The 21,920-nt window shown below is 41.9% G+C and overlaps 2 protein-coding genes across 2 annotated transcripts in view; both read left to right on the top strand.

Annotated features, from left to right (window-relative positions):
• Positions 1-21,920, top strand: part of LOC129738298 (muscle-specific protein 300 kDa-like) — a 52,591-nt gene that overhangs the window by 28,779 nt on the left and 1,892 nt on the right. Inside the window, exon 3 of the mRNA XM_055729480.1 lies at positions 20,412-20,781. Coding sequence (XP_055585455.1) covers positions 20,412-20,781 — 370 coding nt within the window. The remainder of the gene's footprint in view (positions 1-20,411; positions 20,782-21,920) is intronic.
• Positions 18,250-19,635, top strand: LOC129744126 (uncharacterized). Its single transcript, XM_055736523.1, has 2 exons — positions 18,250-19,317; positions 19,381-19,635. Exon 1 carries the CDS (start codon positions 18,547-18,549, stop codon positions 19,186-19,188), a length of 642 nt encoding a protein of 213 aa, XP_055592498.1. The 5' UTR covers positions 18,250-18,546; the 3' UTR covers positions 19,189-19,317; positions 19,381-19,635.

Below are 21,920 nucleotides of genomic sequence, written 5' to 3'. Positions count from 1 at the left end.
AAATTTTGATTTTTATTGAGGATTAAACCGTGAATAGCTCTTTACACGACGATACAAACAACATATTTTGTTCAGCTAAGTTTAATTGCACAAAAATCCGCATCTTTTGATGGCATTGGTATCAAAAATATTTTACGCTTGGTACACATTTTGGTCAGTTGAATTCGAAATTTTTGGACCAAAAAAATTTTTTTTCTTGGAAATAGCTTGCTTGTTTTACATTTTGATACAAATTTGGTTCATTTTTCATTTTTTACGTGTGGTATTTAACTCAAACAAAATTAAAAAAATATAAAATATATAAATTTTATGAAAACTTTTGGACTTAGAATTTATTTAAAATCAAATCTTTTGAAAGTGGACTTTTTTCAAAGATCGCGCTTGCGGAACCTCTAAACATGATTTTTTTTAGTCGGCCCCATATAAAAGTTTGTTCTGCACATCCTAATCTACCATTGGGAGGGTGAGCCCCCAGATTCCCAGAAGTAATGCAATTTTGGGACACCCTAATGTACAGTAAATAACGTAAACAATGTTCGAGTATTACATCGAAATCTCCTACTTGACTGAAAAATGAATAACAAAACAGCGAATGACAGGACTAGTAAAAAAAAGCGTCGCTAGTCCTACTGTCGCAATTCGGTTTGGTGCTTTACACATAATATTATGTGTATAGCACCAAACCGAATAGCGACAGTAGGACTAGCGACGCTTTTTTACTAGCGAGATTTCTGTCATTCGCAGGTTTGTTTTTCTTTTTTCAGTCCAGTAGGCGATTTCGATGTAGTACTCGAACAGTGTTTATGTTATTTATTGTATATTTTCCTTAGGGCATCAATCGCCTGCTCCAGGTCCCGTGGAAACTTGCGGTGCGTCGTTATTATTTTCGACGTCGCGACGTATGCGACGTGTCGCTAGTAGGCAAAGCTGCTATGATTATTAGCGCTCATATTTTGGATTTTTTTCTGTAGGGGAGAGTGGGGATACTTGATCCCCTTTTCTTATTTTCACCATAGCTTTTTGGAAAAATTTAGTAACTCGCCGTCTTTGACATTTTCTGACAGCTTGTAACTTCAAGTTTCTATGCTCCAAAAATTAGAACGATACTTGAACCCGTTGATGAATTAGAAGCTTTTACGTAGGAGTAAAAAAATTGCGATTTTTCTGAAGTTAGGGGAGACTTGATCCCCTATTGAAGGAGACTTGATCTTTTATTCAGGAAGCCCTCATCCTTGTATAAAAATCAAACAAAACCCCAAGATAGAATGTTAATTGACTATTTTGGTCATGTTTGTTCTCATTTCACAATTTATAGCAGACATAAGAAGAAAATTCTATAACTTTGTCTCAACGCTAATTACATTGCATACTTAAAGGCGCTATTTTTTTTTATAATTAAGAGAAAATTAATTATTTTTGCTCTTTTCTTCAGACAATTGTTGGATAAATATTAGTTTTCGGATAAATATTAGTAATTTCGTAATCAGCAATCATAACGATCAATTCAGAAGAAGAATATGCCGTTTGGAAGGGGGATCAATTGTAACCCAACTCTAGGGATCAATTGTACCCATAATCAACATTTTAGAAAACTTTTTCTGAAAAAAGTTGAGAGTTTTCCATTGCTTTGAAAATATGGCTTTATGAAGTTCATTTTACGCTCGAACGATTGATACATTGGAACAAATATTTTTTTCATTACTTTCCCATGTAAGGAACATTTTAAAGTGATGCAAAAAGATCTTCAAGTTACATTTTGTGAAATTTTTTAAACAAAGTTTAATTACTCAAACAATAATTTTGTTAAAATTTTTTAATCTACAAGCATTGTTATTTTGCTCATTTTGGCACATTTTTCTAGAATATTTGATCTTTGTAAGACATTCCAGTTTCGAGATATAGCAAAGGAATCAAGTATCCCCAGGGATCAAGTATCCTCATTCTTCCCTATGCATAATAATAACAAAAGAGTGATGATAGCTGTTTTAACACGGCAGTGAATATATATTGTTTTCAAAATTGAATTTTGTTTGTAAACTGTAGAATTTTAGAAAATTTGAATTACAGGTTCTTGTAAGAAAATCTGTAAATAACTTTTTTAAATACTCTTAGCATGAGAAAATACAGTTTTTCATGGTTTTTCTAACAAAATTCAACTTAATTTTTTATTATATAGAAGCTGTTTCGATAGATAATGGTTTTGATGAATGTGTTCCACTATTTTACAGATAATTTTCAGTAAGCTTAAGATAGATCTACTGTTTATAATTTGAGAGATGATTTATAAAAATTTCCTCGATGTTTTTAAGTTGAAACTTTTTTCTCTAGGTACGTTCAAATTCACTTTAGTTGAAAACTCTTTAACTGTAAAACACTGGAGAGGATATCATCAGAACAAAGAAAAGCTATCTGTCTTGGGCATTTCAGCTTAAGCTTATATAAATGTAACAACATTTTAGTAAAAAGCTTTTTATTTTCTGTACGATTATCCTTTTGATGTTCTTAAATTGGGAAGCTTACCCAAGTAACACCGATAGTTTTATTGGACTCTTCAAGCCCCTTATAAAACCAAAACTTTATCTAACAGTCAGTTATAAAACTTTAAATGCTACTTGGGTAATATCACGTACAATCATATTGAATGCAGTGAGTTTTTGGTAAATTTTTTTATTCGAAAAGTTATTTTTCACATTTTTTTTGTTATATAAATATAGAAACTTTAAGCTTATTTTCGAAAAGTTTCTTCTTATGGGACACCTGATTTGTTCCTAATTATCTTTTTCGGATTTGGGGCTAAAAAATTTTACTTATTTTCGTATTCAATCCATATTTCTTAATTTATATTATTCACTGCTCAGCAGGAAGATTCTTCTATAAAAAATCATACCATATTTTGAATACATAATAGTTTGCCTTGGTTCACGAATCTGCTTTCGAACTGCGGTGCACCATGAAATCCAAATGATAATTTTGAGTTTTTTTTTCTTTTCCCCCAATTTTTTATGGGTTGTTTTATTTTTATTTTTCTAGGAATATTCCTTCAAGACTCGGTACGGAAAGATAAAATTAAGCCCAAGTCTGAATTTTGTTCAAATCAATAATAAAACTATAAATTTTCGGAAACTTCAAATATTGTGATTAAAAGTTTTTTTTTGCTTTTGAGGGTTTGTGAGGTTTTGGGAATCGTGGATTTGCAATTGTTTCCTCAATGTTTGTCTTGTTTAGATAATATTAGAATGAACCAAGTTAATTCAATTTTGTCTTTAAAAAATCTCTATTTTTTATTGGGATGAAAAGGCCTACGTATTTGATAATCATAGAAAATAATTTTTAAATCTTCACTATTGGGATTATTGAAGATATGCAGCTCATATAAAAAATCATACATGAGACAGAGCTGAACTTGACCGTTTAAAAAAATATTACGGAAAAATACAACTAGTTTTTTTTTTTGCTATGACACATCACATTATCCACCGTTTACCAGCCATGGCCATGGCCATGGCCATGGCTGGTAAACGGTGGATAATGTGCAACACGAGACCCCATAGTGGTCATATCACCTCTTATTCACAACTCCTATCTCTACCTCCCCGCGGTGCCGGCTGGGGTGCGAGTAACCTAAGCGGAGATCGGGTACCCAACCCCGGTGGATGCTTTGGTCGCATGCAGACTGAGAAGGTGGCCGCACGCGTCTGTTCCCCAGGTCAGAGGCGGCGTGCAACAACAATCGAGCGTCTGTTCTCCAGGTCAGGGGCGGCTCAAACAGCGTCTGTCTTGCAGCAAGCGGCTGAATTTATGAAATGCGGCTCCCGCCAGCTAAGTCCAAGATGGCAGCCCCATCGCGGGATAGGGACTTTAGGCTAACAACCTACTGCTCCCGATTCATAACTTGTTACGGAATCCGAAAGAAATGACCGATCCGGAACTTTGGCGACGACTTTTAGCATGAAAACACGGACACGAATTGGAACTTGGAATGTTTTAACCCTTGCCCAACAAGGCAAACTGGAACAACTTGCTAGAGAGGCTAGCCGCCTCAAGCTTGAAATTCTGGGACTGAGCGAAGTCCGTTGGCCTAATACTGGAGAACACAAGACACAATCCGGGCAAGTCCTGCTTTACTCTGGCATACGAGGAGAACATGCTACTCGGGAACGAGGAGTTGGTTTCCTGTTAAGCCCGCAGGCCTACGCGGCCCTCATTAGATGGGAACCGATAAACGAAAGAATAATCGTAGCCAGATTTAGAACACGGGTTAGAAACCTTACAATGGTCCAGTGTTATGCGCCAACTGACGTTGCCGACTTGCAGGAGAAAGAGCAGTTTTACAGTCAACTGAACAGCGTGGTAGAGAGAATTCCGAAGGGTGACATTCAAATCCATTTGGGCGACTTCAACGCAAAGATTGGCTCCGACAATCAAGACCTTGAGCGCATCATGGGGCGCCATGGCCTAGGACAGATGAGCGAAAACGGAGAGCTGTTTGTAGAATTTTGTGGCAATAACAACATGGTGATCGGTGGATCGCTCTTCCCCCATCGACCAGCACATAAGGTCACTTGGGTATCCCGAGATGGCCGAACAGAAAATCAAATTGACCACATCTGCATCAGCCGAAAATGGAGAAGGAGCCTTCTTGATGTCCGCAACAAGCGAAGCGCAGACATTGCATCTGATCATCACCTCGTCCTTGGCGAGATACGACTGAGAGTTGCGCGTGTCCAACGGCGCGAGGAGAAAGTCGGGTGTCGATACGACGTCCGCCGGTTGGAGAATCCAGAGGTGAAAATGGCATACGTTGAACAGCTAGAATCCCGAGCCTCGGAGCTGCCGACAGACGGAACAGTCGAAGAACAGTGGTGTGGAATCAAGAATGCCTTTATCACGACGAGCCATGGTACTCTCGGTAAAGTTTGTGGAAGAAGAAGTGAATGGATGTCGGATGAAACTTGGAGGATGGTCGATGATCGGAGAAAGGCGAAAGTCGGAATTGAGCAGGCATGTACCGGGTCAGCCAAAGCAGCCGCCCGCTTACGATATGCGGAGCTAGAAAAGGCAGTTAAACGAGCTTGTAGACGAGACAAGAGAGCCTGGACAAACTCCTTAGCCGAAGAGGGGGAAAGAGCCGCCGCCAATGGAGATATCCGATTACTTTATGACATTTCTCGCCGCCTCAGTGGTGCAAGGACTAATGCAAGAATGCCGCTGAAAGACCGAGCAGGTCAGTTATTGACCGATCGAACAGATCAGCTCAAACGATGGACTGAGCACTTCGAACAACTCTTCCGAGTCACGAATAGCGATGGCCAACAGAACCCGCAGCTTGAAGCGCCAACAGTAAGTCGCATAAATGGCGTCAACTCGGAAGCGCCTTCGCTGGCTGAAATAGAAGCGGCAATCAAAAACATGAAATCCAACAAAGCACCTGGGATCGATTGCATCCCTGCTGAAATGCTGAAAGCCGACCCTGCCCTGTCAGCACAAATGTTGCACCGTCTTTTCGCTGACATCTGGGATACTGCAACATTCCCGGCCGACTGGATGCAGGGTATCCTCGTAAAGGTCCCGAAGAAAGGAGACCTGACAGAGTGCGGTAACTGGCGAGGCATAACGTTGATCTGTACAACCCTCAAAGTACTCTGCAAAGTGATCCTGAACAGGATCCAGGAGAAAATCGACGCTACACTCCGACGGCAACAAGCTGGATTCCGATCCGGACGATCATGTGTGGACCACATCACAACGCTACGAATCATACTGGAACAAATCAACGAACTCCAGGACTCTCTTCTGCTGGTGTTCGTTGATTTCGAAAAAGCATTCGACCGACTTAATCATGAAAACATCTGGGCGGCTCTAAGGCGACGAGGGGTCCCAGAGAAACTAGTCCATCTCATCGAAGCACAATACGAGGCATTTTCGTGCAAAGTCTTGCACGATGGTGTCTTGTCCGAACCAATCCCGGTAACTGCTGGAGTGAGACAAGGATGTATCTTATCACCGCTACTTTTCCTCATCGTAATGGATGAGATTCTGACTGGATCGATCGACTGTGCACCGAACCGAGGATTGCCGTGGAATCCTTTAACAATGGAGCAACTGAACGACCTTGACCTGGCTGACGATATTGTTTTGCTCGCCCAAACACAACCGGACATGCAGAGCAAACTCGACGACCTCACCGAAAGTTCCAAGGCAGCAGGTCTCAAAGTCAATGTCGGAAAGACCAAGTCGATGGAGATCAACACAGGAAATCCCTCCAGTTTCATGGTAGCTGGGCAACAAGTTGAGAAAGTGGAGTGCTTCCAGTATCTTGGTAGCCAGATAACGCCTGATGGTGGTACCAGGAAAGACATCGAAACCCGGATCAGAAAGGCCCGATTTGCGTTTGCGAGTCTCCGAAACATCTGGCGGTCACGCCAGATCTCTCTACGAACAAAAATCCGAATCTTCAACTCAAACGTCAAATCCGTATTGCTGTACGGGTGCGAAACTTGGTGCACATATGCGGTAACGACGCGAAAACTGCAAGTATTTGTAAACCGCTGCCTGCGGAACATCATCCGCGCTTGGTGGCCTGGCAACTGGATCTCGAATGAGGAACTACATCGCCGGTGTCATCAAAGGGCGCTAGAAATCGAGATTCGGGAACGTAAGTGGAGATGGATTGGGCACACGCTGCGAAAAGATGAAAACGAGATTTGCAGAGAGGCACTTGACTGGAATCCAGAAGGTCATCGAAGAAGAGGCAGGCCCAGAAACTCGTGGCGGCGAAGCCTAGCCGCTGAAATCCGAACTGTCGACGAGAATCTTGACTGGGACCAGGTGAAGACGCTGGCTCCGGATCGTCAACAGTGGAGGTCTTTTACCACGGCCCTATGCACCGGTGGATCGGCGCGGGATCATTAAGTAAGTAAGTAAGTAAGTATGACACATCACATCGTGAAGCCTAGTCCACACCCGGCAACTTGAATCGCAGTTCAAGTTGCCGAGTGCGGACTAGGCTTAAGAAAAATAGATGACCTGTTACGCATAACCAATATGCACAAACGACCCAACTAACATGAAATCGTAATAGAAATGATAACATAAGTCGTTTTAATTGAGATTGTTCTTGGCTATCGTTTAAATGTTTGTTCTGAGTGATTTTTCATGATTCATTTACGGCTCCTTGCGCAAAACATTTCGAATCGAGAAAGTAATAACTTAGTTCGTAAATATGTAGTGGAAAAGCATCAATTTGTTCAGATTTGGGCAGAATGGGCGGGACTTAAATTGACACTCGATCGAGTCTCTACCTCTCTTCTCGGTTAGAAAAAAAAGTGCGTGAAGGGACTTCAACATATCTTATAGAGCTACAGCTTGTCTCTCAAACGACTAATGAGTTGGCCTTGTGGAAAGTTGGGGTCTTCGGAAAAGTTTTAGCGGAAATTTTCAAACAAATTTTTGCACTTTTCGGTACAAAACAGCAACCTTAAACAAATTGAGTCCTCAAATTCCAGAATGTAAAAACAAAACTATAACTTGCCAACCACTGGTTGTTTCCGAAGTTTCGATTCCGATGAACATAAAATAAAATTGTTTTTGATATTCGACTGAGTTAAATTTTTTTAAAAATTGGTTGATGAACGGCTTTTCAGTCAATTTTTAAAAATCAAAACGATTGTTATTTATTACTATCCAGACGTTTCGGCTATTTGTTGTAGCCTTCTTCAGTGGAAAACTGTAATTTTATTGTGAATTTAGTAACATTGTCATTTTGTTAGTGTTGTTTTGCAAATTTCTACTCACTAATTGTCAGGTTCGTTTCTTGTCTAGTTTCTATTGTAGCTAAAGACCAATGGTTGAATTTTTTGTGTGAAAACTGTAGAAATATGTTAGTTAACAAAATCGAATCTCTCCTATTTTTGAACTCACTGCTGCATCAGTAAGACCGCAACGCTTCACCATTTGACAGAGACTACGCGGCAGCGCTTTACTGATGGCGGATTTTATGTTGTGTATTGGTGTTATTGGTTTTATTTATGTCACTAACATTTGTTTTTATTTTGGATTTGGTGTTTTGAGTGTTCGTGAGACTTTGTAGAATATTAGAGTATGTAGAGCTAAGATTGTTTACATCTGTCCTAAAGTTTAGTGTATTGGTGTTGGTGTAGATGTGGCACATTTCTAATATCGGGAGAGAACTGGACCATCGGCTTCTATCGATGATTTTGGCGTTGTCTAAGTCTATTGTGTGTGATTCGTCGATGATGTGAGCAATGAGAGCAGTGCAATTGTCTCGCATGCTCTGCATCTCTGCATCGGTGCGGGTAATGCCTCTGTCGGATAGCTGCTCGTACTTTTTAACGTTAGACTTGTGTCCAACGAGCCGTGTTTTTAAGCTGTTTCGGCTCATTCCTATATATTGTTTGGAGCAGCTATGACACGGGATGGAGTAAACGATGTTCGGCGTTTCGGATGGGGCAATCGGATCTTTGACTCTTGGCAGGATTATTCCAAGAGGCTTAGGAATACTGTTGGCGATTCTGATGTTGGCGTAATCATTTTTGATGAGTTTTGCGATGCTGTTCGACAGGTTTGGAATATAGGTGAGCGGAAAATGTTGGAGTTGAAGGCATTCGTCGTTGTGCTGGCTGGACGTGGTGATCGGTGATGTATGTTGTTCTGCTGTTGTTGAGTGATGATGGTTATTGTTTGCTGTCGGCTGGATGGATATTGCTGGTGATTCTACTGAAGTGACGGCTATTTGCGGTTGGATGAATGAGGTCGGAGTGGTTGGAGGTGGATGCTGGTTGAGTTGTTTAGTTTTCTGGACTATGGTTGATTCACGGTTTATCAGGCGATTGATGAGATGTTTGGGGTAGTTGTTGAGTCGGAGCATTTGTGAATGGTGGTGTGTTGTTTCGATGTTTGGTTTCTGGTGTCAAACATAATCACTCGTTTGATGAAATTTCGAGCGACGTTAAGTTTGACGTTGAGTGGATGGAAGGAGAAGTAGTTGAGCAGTCGGCCGGATGAAATTTCTTTACTGTACCACTCGGTGTTTAGGGTTCTATCTTCGTTCATAGAGACGACGGTATCGAGGAACGGGATGCAGTTGTTTTTGGACACTTCCATTGTGAATTGTAGTTTTGGATGGTATGAATTGAATGTGTGTAGAACGTAATCCAGTTGGTCTTTGGGGAGGGCTAGTAACAGATCATCTACGTATTTAATCAGCACAGGTATCTGGAAATTGATTTTTTTCGAACAATTTCTCAGAAGACCTTCCATCACTAAGTCGCATAGAATTGGTGAGGAAGGGCTACCCATAGCAGTTCCTTCTTTTTGCCGGTAGAACTTGTTACCGAAACAGAGCTCTGCTTGGAGAGCTGCTATTTCTGTTTCGGTAACAAGTTCTACCGGCAAAAAGAAGGAACTGCTATGGGTAGCCCTTCCTCACCAATTCTATGCGACTTAGTGATGGAAGGTCTTCTGAGAAATTGTACGAGAAAAATCAATTTCCAGATACCTGTGCTGATTAAATACGTAGATGATCTGTTACTAGCCCTCCCCAAAGACCAACTGGATTACGTTCTACACACATTCAATTCATACCATCCAAAACTACAATTCACAATGGAAGTGTCCAAAAACAACTGCATCCCGTTCCTCGATACCGTCGTCTCTATGAACGAAGATAGAACCCTAAACACCGAGTGGTACAGTAAAGAAATTTCATCCGGCCGACTGCTCAACTACTTCTCCTTCCATCCACTCAACGTCAAACTTAACGTCGCTCGAAATTTCATCAAACGAGTGATTATGTTTGACACCAGAAACCAAACATCGAAACAACACACCACCATTCACAAATGCTCCGACTCAACAACTACCCCAAACATCTCATCAATCGCCTGATAAACCGTGAATCAACCATAGTCCAGAAAACTAAACAACTCAACCAGCATCCACCTCCAACCACTCCGACCTCATTCATCCAACCGCAAATAGCCGTCACTTCAGTAGAATCACCAGCAATATCCATCCAGCCGACAGCAAACAATAACCATCATCACTCAACAACAGCAGAACAACATACATCACCGATCACCACGTCCAGCCAGCACAACGACGAATGCCTTCAACTCCAACATTTTCCGCTCACCTATATTCCAAACCTGTCGAACAGCATCGCAAAACTCATCAAAAATGATTACGCCAACATCAGAATCGCCAACAGTATTCCTAAGCCTCTTGGAATAATCCTGCCAAGAGTCAAAGATCCAATTGCCCCATCCGAAACGCCGAACATCGTTTACTCCATCCCGTGTCATAGCTGCTCCAAACAATATATAGGAATGAGCCGAAACAGCTTAAAAACACGGCTCGTTGGACACAAGTCTAACGTTAAAAAGTACGAGCAGCTATCCGACAGAGGCATTACCCGCACCGATGCAGAGATGCAGAGCATGCGAGACAATTGCACTGCTCTCATTGCTCACATCATCGACGAATCACACACAATAGACTTAGACAACGCCAAAATCATCGATAGAAGCCGATGGTCCAGTTCTCTCCCGATATTAGAAATGTGCCACATCTACACCAACACCAATACACTAAACTTTAGGACAGATGTAAACAATCTTAGCTCTACATACTCTAATATTCTACAAAGTCTCACGAACACTCAAAACACCAAATCCAAAATAAAAACAAATGTTAGTGACATAAATAAAACCAATAACACCAATACACAACATAAAATCCGCCATCAGTAAAGCGCTGCCGCGTAGTCTCTGTCAAATGGTGAAGCGTTGCGGTCTTACTGATGCAGCAGTGAGTTCAAAAATAGGAGAGATTCGATTTTGTTAACTAACATATTTCTACAGTTTTCACACAAAAAATTCAACCATTGGTCTTTAGCTACAATAGAAACTAGACAAGAAACGAACCTGACAATTAGTGAGTAGAAATTTGCAAAACAACACTAACAAAATGACAATGTTACTAAATTCACAATAAAATTACAGTTTTCCACTGAAGAAGGCTACAACAAATAGCCGAAACGTCTGGATAGTAATAAATAACAATCGTTTTGATTTTTGAAAATTGACTGAAAAGCCGTTCATCAACCAATTTTAAATAAAATAAAATTTACATTTGGTCAGCATACCTCGACTAGTATTTACTAGTCTCTAATCCTCCCATCAGCTTTGAATATTTTTTATTACTAAGGCAGGACGAAGACGGTTCTCTACCCTGTCGAGGGATGCGTCATCTACCTTTATTTCAACGTGTTTTCGTCAGCAAAGCTGACTGGAGTGTCATTTATCTTCAAGTACAGACTCTTCTGCAGGCATGATTGACATTTCAATATTTTGTGCATTTTCTGTGCTTCCTAACCTGTATGCCTTTAAATATTAAGATGCAAAAATTAAATTAAGCTCACGTTTGCGGAAAATATTATACGAACCTTCCGGTGACAAAAACCGATGCCAGAACGATGAGGCTCGCCTTCCGAGCTTAGCAGGTTTGCAAAAAAAACAAGTTAAAACAACTTATAGTCTCCGATTAGATCAGGCACCCGGACTAAGTCACGGTGAATCGCGAATTCAAAATACCAAAACTGGAACCTGACGTCACCCCCTTTTGTGACTGACCATTTGATGACAGCGCGATGCGCTGATGATGGTTCATCCGAATGAATGCGCCTCTAGCCTGAATAGGTTTGAGGTTATGTGTGAGTGTCTGTGGTTTTAAATACTTTAGTTAAGGAGTAAAATGATAAAACAACGATGACCTAATCGAATGAGGTCCTGAGTCACATGGTGATGGGTGAACAACTGGACATACAGATGTGATTTAATAAGATTGTTATTATAATTTGTTTTATTTAGAGAGGATTTTAACAGTAGCTGATTCTATTCTATGACGTGAAAACTCCGAATTCCTGTTGCACAAAATGCACTTCTAATATCCTCGCCGAAAATGAATTCATCTTCATCCTGATTTGGGGAAGTGACTCCACAAATTCGCTGTCGATTTAAATCTCCGGCAAAGTAACGTCTAGCGGTAGTTCACAAAACGTAATCCAACTTTTTCGTAGAACTTTTGGAGCAATTTTCATAAAAAAAAACTTTATTTTGACACAGATGTTGACGAACCCACTGTGCCGATTTCGGATGAGTGAGTTTCGGCGACTTCATCGTTCGACCACTATGTATAAGAATAGAATAACACAACAGAGATACGTCAAATGGACGATAAAGCATTGTAAAACGTGTTCGCTTGAGTCGCTTAGATGGATTAGAGGTTCTAGGTATACTTACTTGCAAAACCACTATATATTTAAAACTAAATAGCTTAAACTTAATTTCTACAGCCGCATCACGAAACAGTTATTGTTTACCCTTTAGTGCCACAGTTAATCCGTACGATTAAAAGGAAACTATAAAGAAATAGTTAATCCTCACACGGTAAGGGCACAGATAATTCGCTTATGCATAGTCAGATAGAATACTAGGTTCACTTACCAACATACTTATGATTCCACAGTAAATCGGATGTGATAGCATAACCGCGGAGAAATATTGGAATTGTGTGGAAATATCGCTAGCATACACTTAAATTGTAAGTCGGCACATCATTTATGTTATTATCAACCCTTTGAAATGAATTTGATATATATATATTGCAGTTTGAAGCATCTGCTATTGAGAATCGGTGTTTTGCTTCAACTATATCCGCAACAAACTTCAAAAATTTAACTACCATGGCCAATACCCAAGGTGATGCTCGTTCGGAGATGGACCAACCAACAGAGGTCACCGTCACCGGAGCTGAAGCTACTGGAGCACACAATTGCTTCATGTGCACTCGTACGGATAGTGCTGATAACCTTGTTGGTTGCGATGATTGCTCAGCATGGGCCCACTTCGATTGTGCTGGCGTAAATGCGTCAGTTAAGGATAAATCCTGGAAGTGTAATACATGTTGTGCTAAAGATAAGGCTAAAGATCCATCCAAAGCTCGTTCACGGACCAGTAGACGATCGTCACGCGTGGATGAAAATTTGCAGATGTTGGAAGAACAACAGCAAATAGAGCTACAGGCTTTAGATGAAGAGGAAGCAGAAAGGAGAGCCTTCCGTAGGAAAAGAGTAGCAATAAAGCAGGATTATGTAAAGCAAAAATACGACGTTCGACGAGAGGGATCTCCAAGCGACAGAAGTGACAGGAGTAATTCCAGTGGTGGCAGAAGTAGGCGAATTGTAGAGGGATGGTTGACCCAGGAACCTGTGAAAGAAACAGCGGAACGCGTAAAAGCATGGGAGTTTCCACCGCCACCTACTACCAATAAGCCGAGACCACATGCAAAATCAGCTTCGACGCTATTGGCGAAGGAGAACGCTATCGTCAACATGGGGAGTCCACCTGCCATACCGCTGGTACCGAAGTCGGCCTCCACACCGTATCCCAGCACCACTCATCCTCCCATTCCCGCCGTAGTTCTTCCTAGTCTGTGTGGTAGTTTGTCGGATCTAAGAATAGGAACCTTGCATACTACTGAGACTAGCAGATCTCGTTTGGTACCGAGAGTGAGTTTACCCGAGACATTTCAACAGGCACAAGTGAGCTCTAGTGCAACGCATCTCGGCGAACCGACATCGATTAGCCTTACTGAATTGACAGGACATCTACCGTTTTCCGCAAGCAAAGGCGTTCAATACACAGATATTAGCGGCCTTCCAGTATCCTTTGACAGTCTGTCAGGAATTTCCGGAATAGGAGATCCTATGCTTCCCGTGGGTGATCGAAGACCTCTGTCCGCTATACCCGAGGAACAAGGTATTCACACATACCCAGTTGCTTCCTCCTCTTCAATCGTCAATTCGCAGTTCCACCTTTCCGGAGAACACACCTACAGGGATTCTCGAGTAGCGCATTCCCCTTATCCGTCTTATGTCCCCATTAACAACACTGCACGAGTTACTTGGATTACACAACCTGGCAATTCCGTTCCTATACCGACAGTCACAACAGGATCTTACCAATCCAAGCCCTCGGTTCCAATTGCTAATCATGGACCTGTGAGTTTAACTCGACGGAATGTTCAACCCTTTCTTAACCACCCCGAAGGTGCAGTCCCTCAGAATGTGAATTCGACGACCGATTTTCAACGACCTGAAATGGGACCAACGGAACAGATAATACAGCATCAAGGTGTCACCAATTCCCAACTCGCCGCACGTCAAATAATGAATCGAGAACTTCCAACTTTCACAGGCAATCCCTATGATTGGCCTCTATTTTTTGGAACATTCAGAAACAGCACAGAATCGTGTGGTTTCACTCATGCCGAAAACCTAGCCAGATTGCAGCGATGCTTGCAAGGTGAGGCACTAGAAGCAGTGAAAAGTAAATTACAGTTCCCAGACTCGGTTCCGTACATCATGGACACACTTCAGATGCTTTATGGACGTCCGGAAATTTTACTTTTTTCTATGTTACAAAAGCTACGTCGTACGCCCCCGCCAAAACAGGAAAATCTAAGGTCACTCATTACATACGGGCTCGCCGTTAAAAACGCCGTAGACGAAATGAGCGTCGCAAATTTGGTGGAACATATATGGAATCCGATGTTACTGTTCGAGCTCGTGGAAAAACTACCACCACCAACAAAAATGGAATGGGCCCGTTATAAGCGACAGTTTTCTCAAGTCAACCTGGCGACTTTTAGTGACTTTATGTCGGAACAGATCGAAACGGCCTCTGACGTTGTTATGCCCTACGGTATGCCGTTTACTACGGAGAAGACGTCGAAAACCGGGCGCGACAAACAAAAACTCAACGTCCATCTAGAAAACTCAACGGTCGACGAAGATTCGGAAGGCGATCCCACTCCCTCAAAGCGTTGTTCTTACTGTAATGATCCCAGCCACGAAGTTATTTATTGTGGGCAATTCCAGACTCTGGACCTGGATGGGCGGTGGGCGGCGGTAAAGCGGAGGGGAATGTGTCAAACTTGCTTGGTACCGCATAAGAAAGGACCCTGCCGCTCTAGAAGAGTGTGTGGCGTTGAAGGCTGTAGGAATCGACACCATGCCTTGTTACACTCCGGAGTTATCGCTAAGAACGCACGAAAAACGGAAGAGCCATCAAGACCGCAGGGAGAGTGTTCCTACCAAAACCATCACTACGGGTCGTCATTCGTACTGTTTCGATATCTACCAGTGAACTTACACCATAATGGAAAAAGTGTGAAGACTTTCGCGTTTCTTGACGACGGTTCCTCATCGACGTTGATGGACGCCTCTATCGCAACGAAACTAGGTATAACAGGACCCGTTGATCCCCTATGGCTGACCTGGACCAGCGACGTTTCACGTGAAGAAAAAGAATCCAGGAGAATTTCCGTGCAAATCTCTGGCCAGAACTCTGCAACAAAATTCATGATGAAAAATGTTCGAACAGTGAAACAATTAAAGCTACCCGAACAATCATTCAATTACAATGAAATGCAGGAAGATTATCCTCATCTTAAAGGTCTTCCATTAAGCAGTTACATGGACGTTAGGCCTATGCTTATCGTTGGAATCGAGCACGTGAGTCTTTTAACGCCCGTAACCATTCGAGAGGGTCGACACGATGAACCGATAGCAGCCAAGACGCGTCTAGGATGGTGTGTGTATGGTAAGCAGATGCAGACACCGAACGACGAAGTTAACATACATGTACACTTGGAGCAGCAATTTGGAAACCAGCAGCTACACGATTTACTTGGCCGTTTTCTTAAATTGGAAGAAACTCTCGTGGTGAAAGACCCTGAATCAACGTTAGAAAAAGGAGCTTTAGAAATTCTCCAACAAACAACGCGGCGTGTAGGCAATCGTTTTGAAACCGGGCTCCTGTGGAAATTCAAACATCGTTGTTTCCCAGATACCTATCCCACAGCAGCTCGTCGCGAAGCAAGCTTAAATAAACGCTTGCTTAAAGATCCTGAGCTGTACGAAGTTGTCCGAGCGCAAATCGCCAACTACTTGAAAAATGGTTATGCTCACAAAATTACCAATAAAGAGTTGAATGAAACTAATCCAGATAAAATATGGTACCTACCACTGGGGATTGTGCGGAATCCCAAGAAACCGGAAAAGGTGCGATTGATTTGGGATGCTGCTGCCAAAACAAATGGAGTGTCGCTCAACGACATGTTGATGAAAGGCCCTGATATGGTGACGTCACTTCCGGTTGTACTCCTGCGTTTCCGCCAAAGAACTGTTGCCATCTGCGGGGACATAAAGGAGATGTTTCACCAGGTGAACATAAGAGCCGAAGATAAGCAGGCTCAACGGTTCCTTTTCCGCGATCAAAATGAAGAAACACCACAAACTTATGTGATGGACGTCGCTACGTTCGGCGCTTCCTGTTCTCCCTGCATTGCACAATACATAAAAAACAAAAACGCCGAGGAATTTGCTGCACAATATCCACGAGCTGCTGATGCTATTGTAAACCGACACTACGTCGACGACTATCTCGCCAGTGTGGATACAATTGATGAAGCCGTGCGACAGATTAATGAAGTCCGCCATGTGCATGCTCTAGGGGGTTTTGAAATCCGCAACTTTCTATCAAATGCCCCAGAAGTACTCGAAAAAATTGGTGTCCCATACCCTCACAGCATCAAGCATTTGAACTTAGAACCCGGAGTGGAAGAACCCGAAAAGGCAGAACGAGTATTGGGAATGATGTGGAAACCTCAACAAGATTTTTTCACCTTTAGCACTTCTATGCAGCCAGCTATCGAGCAGATTTTAAAACCCGAGCACACGCCGACTAAAAGAGAAGTACTACGCACAGTTATGAGCCTGTTTGACCCTCTGGGACTGATCGCCCACTTTGTAGTCCACGGCAAAATTATAATGCAGGAACTTTGGAAGTATGGGTCAGATTGGGATGACACTATGCCTGAAGAGCTGCGAGAAAAATGGCACCGATGGACGGAACTTTTGGCAAAACTCAACGAAGTCAGTGTCCCTCGCTACTTTTTTCCTGGAATCCCCAGTGTTGATCTCAACGATCTGCAATTGCATGTTTTTGTCGACGCTAGCGAGTCTGCTTTCGCCTCTGTAGCTTACTTGCGTATTATTTCTAACGGACATCCTCATTGTGTCTTAGTTTCAGCCAAAACCAAAGTAGCTCCCTTAAAGCCGATATCCATGCCCCGATCGGAGCTGCAAGCAGCTTTGATGGGTGCTCGCATGATTGAAACATTGTCTGAAACTTTAGAACTCCCGATTTCACGCAAATATCTATGGTCCGATTCAAACACAGTTCTTGCATGGTTACGATCAGACAGCCGACGCTACCATCAATTTGTAACCTTTCGAGTAGGAGAAATCCTGGCGAAAACATCGATTTCAGAATGGCACTACGTACCTTCCAAACAGAATGTGGCCGATGACGCCACCAAGTGGGGAAATGGACCCAGTTTTAGTCCGACTCATCGATGGTTTTCCGGACCCGAGTTTCTCAATCAATCCGAAGAGTCTTGGCCATCACATCGAAAAAATTATCCCCTACCAGAAGACGAGCTCCGATCCGCCTTTCTCCATCATGATGAAGCACCGTTTGCCCTTATCAACGTTACACGCTTCACACAGTGGACCAGACTTCTACGGGTTACAGCAAGTGTCTTACGAGCGGCAAAAAGGTTCAAAAAAGCTTCCATTTACGGTGTATTTAGTGCTGTCGAATTGTTAGAAGCAGAGACGTTCTTATGGAAACAAACCCAACTCGACGCTTATCCTGAGGAATATCTTATACTGCAAGGCCACCTGAACGGAACCAACTCCGAACAAATTCCGAAATCTAGTGCGCTCTACATTTTTTCACCCTTCATGGACCAAGCCGGAGTGATAAGGATGGATAGCAGAATAGGAGCCGCACCTAGCACAGCAGTTGAAACGAAGTATCCTATCATATTACCGAAAAATCATCATTTAACCAATCTGCTTATCTTCAACTATCACCAATTATTCCTTCATCGAAATAACGAGACAGTTTGCAATGAGATTCACCAAAAGTTTAGAATCCCCAACTTGCGTGTGGCTGTTCGTCGAGTAGCAAAAAACTGTATGCTTTGTCGTATTCGCAAAGCCCGACCACGGCCGCCAAGGATGGCTCCCTTACCAGCAGCTCGTTTGACTCCATCAAGCCTTTCACCCATACTGGAGTTGATTATTTTGGGCCACTTTTGGCCAAGCAGGGTCGCAGCCTAGTGAAGCGTTGGGTTTGCCTTTTTACCTGCCTCACCATTCGAGCAGTACACGTTGAAATTGTCTGTAACCTCTCCACAAGTTCCTGCATATTAGCAATTCGTCGGTTCATTGCGCGTCGTGGCTCACCATCTTTTTTCTACTCCGATAATGGTACCAATTTTCGGGGCGCCAGCAACATCCTGCGAGAGACAATTCAAAATATCAGTAAAGAATGTGCAGTTACATTTACAAATACTAATACCCAATGGTATTTCAATCCGCCTCTATCTCCTCATATGGGCGGTTCCTGGGAACGAATGGTGCGGTCAATAAAGGAGGCGATGGAAGCGATCGGAAATCATAAACAACATCCTAGTGACGAAGTCCTGGAAACGGTCGCTCTTGAGGCAGAATCGATCGTCAACTCGCGCCCATTAACGTATGTCCCACTTGATCATGCCGATGCCGAAGCCCTTACGCCAAACCACTTTCTTCTATACGGGGAAAAGGGTATAGTGCAGCCTCCTAGCACAATTCACTCCGACGTGCGTATGTTGCGTGACAGTTGGCGCCTGGCGCAAACGTTGACTGATATTTTCTGGAGCCGATGGATAAAGGAATATTTACCCACGATTGCACGCAGAACTAAATGGTTTGACTCGGTGAAACCACTGGAAGCAGGAGACTTGGTTATTTTGGTAAACAAAAATCATCGTAATGGTTGGGAACGTGGGCGCCTTTTGGAGGTCTACCCCGGAACTGACGGTCAAGTTCGACAGGCGCTCGTTCAAACAAGCAATGGAATCATCCGCCGCCCAGCCACCAGCCTAGCCCTTCTTGATGTACGTGCAGCACTCCCGACGGACGACCGGAAGTCCCCGAGACTACACGGGGAGGAGGATGTTGACGAACCCACTGTGCCGATTTCGGATGAGTGAGTTTCGGCGACTTCATCGTTCGACCACTATGTATAAGAATAGAATAACACAACAGAGATACGTCAAATGGACGATAAAGCATTGTAAAACGTGTTCGCTTGAGTCGCTTAGATGGATTAGAGGTTCTAGGTATACTTACTTGCAAAACCACTATATATTTAAAACTAAATAGCTTAAACTTAATTTCTACAGCCGCATCACGAAACAGTTATTGTTTACCCTTTAGTGCCACAGTTAATCCGTACGATTAAAAGGAAACTATAAAGAAATAGTTAATCCTCACACGGTAAGGGCACAGATAATTCGCTTATGCATAGTCAGATAGAATACTAGGTTCACTTACCAACATACTTATGATTCCACAGTAAATCGGATGTGATAGCATAACCGCGGAGAAATATTGGAATTGTGTGGAAATATCGCTAGCATACACTTAAATTGTAAGTCGGCACATCATTTATGTTATTATCAACCCTTTGAAATGAATTTGATATATATATATTGCAGTTTGAAGCATCTGCTATTGAGAATCGGTGTTTTGCTTCAACTATATCCGCAACAACAGAAAAACTAAAACTTTCAGCGGATCACTTACTCAATTTGACCGAAATGAATTCCTACTCTACAACAACAAATCAAACCGAAGGTTACTTCGATTGATGTTTCCTGCAAAAGAAACGACCGTGACATACTTAATCGAAAAAGCAATTAAAATTTTAATTATTTTTAAATATGCTGTTTCGCAGATCGTTTATTTGTTTACATGGAGGAGGGGGCAGTTTTCGCTGAAGGATGAAAAAGGACCCTTCTGGGAAAAGAGTTATTTAACCTAGAAATTAAGTTCGATGCCCGTCTTCATTGGATGTTACCTCAAAAACCACCTGACACATTGTCACTAAATTTAACACATATTTAGTTTTACTGAAAATTTCATCAATTTATATGTATACATTCGACAACTTTCATGGAACAAAGAGTGTGCAACACTCTTTATTTAAAAGTTTCTCAGACTAACAGTTGAAATTTTCGATTTGTAATGATTTTTTAAAAACTGCTTTAACTAGAATCAGCTAGCTTTTAATTTAAACGGTGTTTTGTTGAAAGCATTTTTTGTAAACTGTATGTGTGATTAACCCAACAGCTATAGCTTACGCTTCCAATAGCACGTCGCAGGAATTTATATTGATATCCCTCACTGATAAATCCTCCTTTTCCGCCGGCAGGGCGCTCATCACCAGTACTACCAGGAGCTAACGGCCCAGCAGCATCCCCGCGAGTACGAGGATCCGGAGGACGAGGAAGCGGAAATGGAAGCCGAACGGGATCTGGCCGAGGACGCCCAGTGGAAGCGGATACAGCAGAACACCTTCACCCGGTGGGCCAACGAGCACCTGAAGATCATCGACCGGAACATCGCCAACCTGGAGACGGATCTGTCCGACGGGCTGAAGCTGATCGCCCTGATCGAGGTGCTGTCCCAGAAGCGCATGAACAAGCACAACAAGCGGCCCACCTTCCGCAGCCAGAAGCTGGAGAATGTTTCCGTCGCGCTCAAGTTCCTGGAGAACGAGGGCATCAAGATCGTTAACATCGGTGAGTACACAGTTTGGGGCGTTCTTATGATCCTTTCTGTCGAGATAGATTTATAGTTTTCAAAAGGGTTCACTATTTAATTTTTAAAAACAAAACCTAACAAATTTTCACTCCGAACTTTGAACACAAAACGTTTTAAACTATATTTTAGAATGATATTTGAGAAAAAAAATATTTTCGTTCAAACTATACATTTTTTTTTTATTTTTAATCGTTTCCTGGAATTCGGAAATTCCCGAAATTTATCGACTCCCGAACAAGAATTCCCGGGATGAACACTCTATCGGACACCTCGAAGGTGGGAGAGTCAATTTTAGGCCGGATTGATTAAGATCTCGTATCAATCTAACCTTACTTAAATAAAACCTCATTAGCTCAGAGAGGTAACGAGGTGCAGTATTGCTTCCAGTGAATTCCGGATGATGGTAAAGCCAATATTTAACTTACACTTGAAAAGTTAACACACTATCAAGCACAGCGTGTGTATAACAATGATTAACTCTGTGTTTTTTTTTTCATCCGATTGTATGCTTTCATTGTTCAGTCATCAATTGGATTATTGGATTGGAAGTCATAAATTTGAAATATAGATTTTACAATTGTTAATTTTTTAAATAGTAAATGAACACAATGATAAAAAAATATTATAAACAAACAAATGGATTAAAATGACATTAATCACAATGACATAAACGGCAACAAACCAAAGAACTCAGAAAAGTTCCTTCAAAAAACTATGTCATTTTTGACTTCTCTCACCAAAGAATCCGCTACGTTTTTGATGCTGTTAAATTTTGGCCTTTTGAGGTCGATTCTTGGTTTGCTGAATATTACGAACTACACTTCGATGAGTTCCGCAGTTTGGGACAAATATTTTGAAATCCAAATTTTTCGTTACAGATTTCTGAATTTTAATGCTAATAACTAGGTTTTTATTTTTCTACAAGCGTGTTTTATTTAAAATTGAATGAAAAATCACGATCTAAATTTGAATATTAAAAAAAAACATAAAATGAAAAAAAAAAACAACTGTGCCTAATTTTATGCAGAGAAAATACTCTCTCACAAATGCCAGGAGTTCAAGTAGGCGCTGCCTTGTTAGGACGTCAAAATTTCCGCTCCGTTAGAAAAGTTTTTCA

Source organism: Uranotaenia lowii, chromosome 1, assembly GCF_029784155.1.
Source record: "Uranotaenia lowii strain MFRU-FL chromosome 1, ASM2978415v1, whole genome shotgun sequence".
NCBI lineage: Eukaryota > Metazoa > Arthropoda > Insecta > Diptera > Culicidae > Uranotaenia > Uranotaenia lowii.
Note: the sequence above shows the minus strand (reverse complement) of the source record. Positions and strands in the feature narration are given on the sequence as shown.